The sequence below is a fragment of the Physeter macrocephalus genome, chromosome 17, assembly GCF_002837175.3.
Source record: "Physeter macrocephalus isolate SW-GA chromosome 17, ASM283717v5, whole genome shotgun sequence".
NCBI lineage: Eukaryota > Metazoa > Chordata > Mammalia > Artiodactyla > Physeteridae > Physeter > Physeter macrocephalus.
In genome coordinates, this window is record NC_041230.1 from 27542441 (window position 1) to 27551328 (window position 8888).

General features: G+C 47.6%; 1 protein-coding gene across 2 annotated transcripts in view; it reads left to right on the forward strand.

Annotated features, from left to right (window-relative positions):
* LOC102990478 (liver carboxylesterase-like) overlaps positions 1-8888 on the forward strand; it is a 41170-nt gene that overhangs the window by 24202 nt on the left and 8080 nt on the right. For both annotated transcript variants that reach the window (XM_028477851.1, XM_028477852.1), the window contains exons 6-9: positions 2202-2306; positions 4780-4884; positions 7549-7587; positions 7912-8052. In XM_028477851.1, coding sequence (XP_028333652.1) covers positions 2202-2306; positions 4780-4884; positions 7549-7587; positions 7912-8052 — 390 coding nt within the window. The remainder of the gene's footprint in view (positions 1-2201; positions 2307-4779; positions 4885-7548; positions 7588-7911; positions 8053-8888) is intronic.

The following is an 8888-nucleotide window of genomic DNA, read 5'->3' on the forward strand; positions in this document are numbered from 1 at the left end:
GTGGGATCTTCCCGGACCGGGGCACGAACCCGTGTCCCCTGCATCGGCAGGCGGACTCTCAACCACTGCGCCACCAGGGAAGCCCAACACCTACTTTTATAACCCTGCTATTTTACACCATGTCTGATTCACACAGTAGCCAAAGTGATCATTTAAGACATAAATGGAATCATGTCATCCCTGCAATGGCTTCCTAACTTACTCAAAATGACATTGACATCCTTACCGAGGCCCCCAGGGCCTTCTGTAGCTGTATGTCCTACACTCACACTTTTGTTCACTGGATGCTGGGGCCTTTTCATGTGCTGTTTCTTCTGCATGGAATTCCCTTTGGAACTATAGAATAGTAGATGCTCAATAAATAGTTGTGGGATGGATGTATAGAGCGCTACAGCAGAACAATGCTGCAGGATGGGAGGCAGGTGAAGACCCCAGTGTCAGGGCTGTGGAAGCCCAGCCTTTTCCAAAAGGTTCACCCAGACCCCCAGCCCCATCTGTGGTCCTGAGGGCCCTGCTGTGACATCTCTGCTCTCAACCGCACCCTGTCCTCTTACTCACAGCACAGGGGATGAACACAGCCAGGGGAACTGGGGTCACTTGGACCAGCTGGCCACACTGCACTGGGTCCAGGAGAACATTGCCAACTTCGGAGGGGATCCAGGCTCTGTGACCATCTTTGGAGAGTCAGCAGGAGGGGAAAGTGTCTCTATTCTTGTAAGTGTTCCTGGCCCTGATGTGGCTACCAATGGGACCCCTTGCAGACCAGCCAGTCTAGTCATGGGACCTTTACTTACAAGACCTGGATTCAAGGCTGACCCTACTATGTGCAGCGTCAGATGGTGGAAAGTTACGGCCAAACTCTCCTTGGCCCCCAGGAAGCTCAGAGCTCAGCTATTATCATCCTGGGGCCAGATCTCCAGCCACGGCTGCAACGGAGACATTCCTCCTGTCCTGTGTTGGTGGAGCTCTTACTCTCCTTCCTAATCATTTTACCATTAGTACTCACCTCACTCCTCTTGGGAAGTAGGGGTGGGTGTAAATTCTGAATAAGAGGAGGCAACCATGAAGTTGGGCGGAGTGTCATTATTTGGCTTGAAGCCAGGTCTACAATTCAAGGGGACGCGAACACTAAGAACAGGTCAGAGGCCTCCTCTGAGGAGGTCTGATGGCTTGTTCATGCTCAGGAAGGAGGGCAGCAGTCTCTGGGACTGAGGATGGAGCTGGGCTGGGGGAGGAGGGGTAGAGAGAGGAAGGAGGATGGAAGGGGAGATGGGACCCGGGAAATGGAACACAGACACGACCTGGGAGCCTGATGTGGGAATGGAAATAGGGAGATACGGAGGGAAGCAAAGGTGGAAAACCAGATTAGAGGCGCTGGGAGCTGTTAGAAACCCTCCAGCTGCCTCCCAGTTGAGCAGAAGATTAACACCATTACTGTATTTTTAAAACATATGTCGGATTCATAGTTGAATATTCAGAGGAAAATGTTTTTATTTTATAAAATGGAGAAAAAAGAAAAGCATAGGTAACTCCCCCAAAATAAAAGTTCATCCACAGTCCCATTAGCCAGGGGTTGTCACCATGGACAGTTTTATTTTTCTAGTCTTTTTTTCCATGAATCTATCTTTCTATGTATCTGTCATCTATTATCTATGTACCTATCTATCTGTATCTATGAATTTTTAAACAAAAAAACTTCCTTAATAACACAAATATTTCCCTAACCATTAGTTATTCTTTCATATTTTTTGTGTGTATAGTCGAGTATAGTATAGTATTTCATTGTAAGAATGAAAAATACGTTATTTACCCAATGTCATATATTAGAACCTGTGTTATTTCCAATTTTTACTGTTATAAATAACATGAACATTTTAGAGATTTTTGTGTGCCTCCATGATCATTTTCCTTAAACTAAATCCTAAGTAATGGAAATGGGGAATCAGAACCGTGCTTTAAAGTGTTGCTAGGAATGGCTGAGCTGCCTTTCAGATACTTTGATTGTTATAATCAGTGTGTGCCACACGCTTCCTGTTTTGTCCTTCCCTCTGCTCCTGGCTCCTTCCAGCTGAGGTTTTCTTGCAGAAGCCAGGCCCCATGGTCTCCAGGGGAACAGCCCAGGACAGGGCTGTGGATGGGGGCAGCTCTTGAAGACCCCTCCCCGTGAGCATAAACTCCCTTTCTCGCCACCCTCCTCCCAGGTGTTGTCTCCCCTGGCCAAGAATCTCTTCCACCGGGCCATCTCTGAGAGTGGTGTGGCCCTCACTTCTGTCCTGGTCAAGAAGGACGTGAAGGCCGCAGCTAAGGTAGGTCTCACACTGGACTGTCCCCACACCCTTTGCTCTGCTCTCCTGGAGTTGTCAGGGGTCTTTCTTGCTGTGGGAGCCGGCTGACAACCTCAAAGTATCACAGAAGTGAGGGTGGCTGAGCAGGGAGGGCAAGGACACACCTCATCCCACCTCCACCTTCTACCGCTGAGCAAAGTGGGGCAGAGAGCGGAAGCACTCGCCAAGGTCAGCGAGTGATCAGGGCAGAGCCGGACTCCAGCTCGTGACTCTGGACTGCCAGCCCCAGGCATGGTCCACGGACCATATTTCCTAAAGGAGGGGAGCTGGGCTGGACGTGTCTGGTGGACTGTCATTGTGTCTTGCCTCTCTCAGGGTCTGAGGTCTGGTGAACTCATTTGTACCATGTGGGCCTGGAGTGGTTCCTCCCTGGGGGCTTGTGACTGGGGTGGGTTCCTGAGAATTCATTCATTGCTTCATTCATTCATTCAACAGATAGTTTTGGTACAGCCTGACATCTAGCTTCTATTCTCAGGGAAGAGACAGATTAATGATTACATAATTGCACAACTTATAAAATATCAATTGTGACAAGAGCAATAGAGGAGAGATACCTGATGTCATAACAGAATCCAAAAGGAGCGCTAGTCCAGTGGATAGGGGGAGGTTATCAGGAAAGGCTTCATGAAAAAAAGTGATCAATGAGTTGAGATGAGAAGGATGAGCAGTAAATTACTTGGTAAGAAAAGAATATCCAGGAAGAGGGAACAGCCTGTGCAAATGTCCTGTGGCAGGAGCAGGTATCTCAAGTGAGAGAGAGTGAGAAAGGCTGCTGTGGCCAGAGCAGAAAGAACAGACAGAACCGGGAGTGAAGTGAGGATGGGGCCATCAGCAGGGCCATGCTGCATAGGACCTGGTGAGGACTTTGTCTTTATTTGGAGAGTGTTAGGAAGCCAAGGAAGTGTGAGCAACAGGGAGGCTCTGCTGAGGAGTATGCGCTGGAGTCATTGATGTGGAGCGTTTTCATTGGGCTCTGAGAGTTGGTTAGGTGGACGGGTGGGGGCAGCACCCAGACTTAAAGGGACTGACTGCTAAGCAGGAGGAGAGGAGATAAGACACCAAGAATTTAAAAAACTGTTGAGACTGTTTTTCAGAACTCTTTGGCTATTAACAGCAGAAGCCCATTGATCAGGCTTAAGTCAAGAAGGGGGAGTTTATTTAAAGGAAACAAAGGTGGCAGAAATGGTGCTGGATTTTGCTATTAAACAGGACCAGAAATTGGCAGAATGAAGAATCCAAGACTCATATTCTTGCGAGAAGGATGAGCAGTAAATTACTTGGTAAGAAAAGAATATCCAGGAAGAGGGAACAGCCTGTGCAAATGTCCTGTGGCAGGAGCAGGTATCTCAAGTGAGAGAGAGTGAGAAAGGCTGCTGTGGCCAGAGCAGAAAGAACAGACAGAACCGGGAGTGAAGTGAGGATGGGGCCATCAGCAGGGCCATGCTGCATAGGACCTGGTGAGGACTTTGTCTTTATTTGGAGAGTGTTAGGAAGCCAAGGAAGTGTGAGCAACAGGGAGGCTCTGCTGAGGAGTATGCGCTGGAGTCATTGATGTGGAGCGTTTTCATTGGGCTCTGAGAGTTGGTTAGGTGGACGGGTGGGGGCAGCACCCAGACTTAAAGGGACTGACTGCTAAGCAGGAGGAGAGGAGATAAGACACCAAGAATTTAAAAAACTGTTGAGACTGTTTTTCAGAACTCTTTGGCTATTAACAGCAGAAGCCCATTGATCAGGCTTAAGTCAAGAAGGGGGAGTTTATTTAAAGGAAACAAAGGTGGCAGAAATGGTGCTGGATTTTGCTATTAAACAGGACCAGAAATTGGCAGAATGAAGAATCCAAGACTCATATTCTTGCGCTCTCTCTCTCTCGCTCTCTCTCTCTCTCTCTCTCTCTCTCTCTCTCTCTCTCCCTCCCTCTCTCTCTCTCTCCTCTACTTCTTCATGTGCCTTTTAATTTAATTTTTCACCAAATACATACTGAGCATTGATTGTATGTCAGACACTGGACCAGGCTCTGGGCAGCCCATGTGCACTCTCCATGGTCCCGCCATCATGGAGCCTGACTTCTCTCCTTCTGCAACTTCCCCTCTGGCTGCACTTTGCAAGTGTCTAGCCTGAGGGCAAAAGGCTATTAATTGGATGAGCTGAGATTTGAAATTAGTGGGATTCTGGATTCCATGCTTTTAAGCCCCACTCCATGCTGCCTCTCTTTAGATGTTCAGCTTTGAGATCATTATGTCCACTTGAACAGAGATAAGGCAGCAGAAGCTGAGGAGTATAATTGGCACGTCTGGGATCCAGGACATACTGGTCTAGAGTATCTTCTGCTACCATGTGTTGACTTTAGAAATTGAGGTTGGAACAGAACACCTCTTTATTGATGGAGGGAAGAGACAGGGCTCTTGAATTCTGCTGTCACCTGTGATCTCTGCAGAAAATTGCTGTCTTTGCTGGGTGTAAAAGCACCACCTCAGCTGTGCTTGTTCACTGCCTGCGCCAGAAGACAGAGGACGAGCTCTTGGAGATAACGCTGAAGATGGTGAGTACATCCACTCTCATGGCCACACAAGCTCCCCGTCCTGTAAACATGGCCCCAGGCTTCATCATTTCAGCTGTCCCCTTGCCCTGGAAAAACTACCTGGGACAGTTTCTCACCTCTCAAGAGCAGTGTCAGAGGTCTGGATCTGAATGGGGAATTTCCTTCTTTCTTTTTTATTATGGAATATCTCAGACGTTAGCAAAGACAAAAAATAACATAATGAACAACTGTGTAATAACTCCTCATGACTATCAAAACTTACTTTTCCCAGTCTTGTTTTTCTGATAGATTTTTTTATATGTGACTATTTTCTTTATTGTAAATATATATATGTCGCATGCAATTTACCATTTTAATCATTTTAAGTGTACAATTCAATGGCATTAATTACACTCATAGTATTGTGCAACCATCACCACTATTTCCAAAACTTTTCATCATCCCAAACAAAAAATCCCTACCTCTTTAAACAGTAACTCTACCTTCTCCCCTCCCCCCCAGTCTCTGGAAACCTCTAATCTACTTTCTGTCTATGAATTTGCCCATCCTAGATTCATTCATATAAGTGGAATCTGATAGATTTTTAAGAAATTAAACATTACACATTCTCAGAGGTGATTACCATCCTGAATTTTGGGAATGGGGTTATTTAGAACAAAGCTTTTCAGAAAGGTTGCCACAATTGTCTTGGTTAATTTAGAAACCACCTCAATTATAATCCAGTGGTGGCCCAATTTTCTAGATTTTCTGCATGTCTGCCTCAATAGTGATTCTCACATAATTGTTTATCTACCCATTCATCCATCCAGCCATCCATCCACCTATTCATCCATCCATTCATTCATCATCTTAGTATACATCTGTCCACCCACCAATGAATCCAATTCATCAATATCTTTTCATCAATCTAATATCAACTCATCTGTAACATTCATTCATCTGTTATCAATCATTCATATATCTGTATTTCATCATCCATCTCTCTAAAATCAATGATCCATCCATCACCTAATCTGCTAGCTATCATCCATCTATCCACTTATCCCCCCAATTCACCCATACTCCAAGTATTGACTAATTCCATCCACCCATCCATCTGTCTTTGCTAAGTGTATGGGGGGAGGTAACAGAGTGGGTGATGCAGACATAACTGGATATAGTCCCTGCTCATAAGGAACTATTCAAGGAGAAACACGCCCATATACTTAGTGGATTAAGTGTGGTGGGAATACAGAGAGGGGACGCATTCATTATAGTAAGCAGGGATGCTTCACAGAGAAGGTGACATTTCAGGATTGGTGGATGGCTATGGTAGTGGGTCATCACAGGAAGCTACAGCACAACAGGTACCCAGAGATCACCACATTTAGAGCCAGTGGGAACTATTGGAGTAGCCCAAGTGCCTGGCCTCTCTGTCTGGACCCTGGACCCCTGAGGATGCTCCTGGACCCCCAGCGGCCAGCCTCTAGCACTGGACTCTGCTCTGTTTCCATGGGTTAAGTCCAATGTAGCATTGGATCCTGGTTTCTCAGGCTCAAATAAGGTGACCAATGTGTTCAAAGATAAAAACACAACTGTTTTCTGATGCCTGGAAAGAGGTAAATTTATTTCAGCAATTCTTCATGTGGCACAAGAGATCCGCTTATAAGGGGAGAGTCGGTGACTTTGGGAGAATCCAGAGAACCTAAGAGCCCATGTTATCCTTCTGAGATCTTCTGAGATCACTTGGAAGTGTTTCCATGATTATCCTCTCTCCCCAATAACACACGCGGGTGCACGCGCGCACACACACACCTGGATTGCGGGGCTACAACCCATAATGGAGGGACCCTTACTGGGACTTCCTGCATACTGGTCAGGCCTGTTAGCTACAGTGTCACAATAAAATCAGCACAATCTTGGTGAACTCACAACACAGAGAAGCGTGGGGTGGGATGAATTTCAGTGAACTTGTATGAGTCAGGATGTTCTAATGCAAGACGAGAAAACTAGAAAGGGGTATGTTGTAACAGAATCTTCAGGTTACTAACTGAAAACTCTAGGAGTTGATGGCTTCAGGCATGTCCGGATCCAGATGCACATATGATATTATTAAGACTCTGTCTCTATCCCTCAGCTTTTTACCTCTCTGTGTTGGCTTCACTCGCAGGCAGATTTGTCCCCTGGGGAGGTTAGACAACAACAGTATTCTAGACTTACATCCTATCTGCTTAGAAACCCTCTTTCCCAAAAATTCCAGCAAAAGTTTTGGGTAAACTCTATTGAACTGACATGGGCACATGTCCATCCCTGAAGTAATCCTTGTCTTCAGGGAGATGGTGCACCTCAGGTCACATATAGATGCCTGGAATCGTGGCGTGAGACTGGGGAAGAGGGAGTCCCCCAAAGGAAAATTGGGGTGTTTTTGCCTGGAGGAACAAGAAGAGGAGATGGGTGGAGGGCAGGGCAGGCACAAGCAACAGTCCTCTCCAGAGCTCCCCTCCCCCGTCCCATACCTCCACCCTGTGCTCACGCCCAGGGGAGCTGGTGCCCTGCCCACTTCCTTTCAGCCCAACCAGGGTGGCACCAGGAGGGAGGACTTGATACCTTTGATGCACAGCTCACAGGATCAGCTTTTCTCTCAGGAAGTCTTCTCATCCACCACCTCTGCCTTTGTCTTCACAGACATTTTTCACGCTTGATTTACATGGAGACCCCAGAGAGGTAAGATGCTTACAAGAACTGACTATAGATGGAGAGATGCATATAGATATACATACTCTTCAAATTAAATACACATTATGTTATGTAGTTTATACCAATTTGAGCGAAGATTTGCCCGCATCACCTAACCACTGCTGGCCCTGGTCAGAGTTCTGCCCCCTGGGGTCCACAGACTTAGCCCCCTTTGTTAGGACCCTGAGTGTGTGGCCACCGCCCATGGGCACGCAGGTCTGCGATGCCGGCCGTGAGCTCAGGCAGGTGGAGAGGGGGACGCGGGCGTGACTTGAAGGGGAAGCACAGACACGACGCTGCCCTCTTCCCCAGAGCTTTCCTTTCCTGCCCACCGTGCTTGACGGAGTGCTGCTGCCAAAGACGCCCGAAGAGATTCTGGCTGAAAAGAATTTCCACCCCGTTCCCTACATCGTGGGGATCAACAAGCAGGAGTGTGGCTGGATTCTGCCGACGGTGAGAAAGTGCAGGCCTCTTAGACTCGCCTCCCCTGCCCGTCACATCACCCCTCCCATCTCTGGTCACAGGACCCCTCCTTCTACGCACCCCCCTCTGGGACCTTCATACACCTGGACGTTTCCGTGGAAAACTTCTCCACGATGGCCCAGCTGTCACCTGGGTGGTGCGGCCCTGGGGACCCACACCCCCACACACTCTCTGCTTGTCCTCCCATCCAAGAATCCTGAAATGTCAGTGCCAGGAGGGCTGGTAGAGATAATCATTGGGCAGATGAGAAACCCAAGGCCTGGAAAGGGGAAGGGGCTTGGGAGTTAAGGAGAGTGAGGCCTGGGACCTGCAGCCTCTCCCCTGGGCTTGGTGCTTTCATAGTTTCTCCATAAATTCCACCCACCCACACCTCACACTCTCAGTCATCTAACCGGAAAGATGCAAAGAGCCTGCTTCCTCCTGAGTTAAAATTGACTTCTAAAAGTTAGGAAGAGCTTTCCCTTCAGTCAAAAATAAACAAAGCCTGACACTAGTTGAATTGGTAATGAGTTTGATTCAGTGACATTCTTGCTGTAGGGAAAAGATCAATTGTAAACTGAACCCAAATCCCTGAAACAAAAGGCTGGAGCCTACTTAAGGCTGCGGGCACGGGGAGGGGGGATTTGTCCATGAAACTGGGCCACCTGGATTTGTTAGCTGGCATTTATCTGGAGAAGAAACAAACTTCTGTCTTTTTTTTTTTTTTTTTTTTTTTTTTTGCGCGTTACGCGGGCCTCTCACTGTTGTGGCCTCTCCCGTTGCGGAGCACAGGCTCCGGACGCGCAGGCCCAGCGGCCATGGCTCAC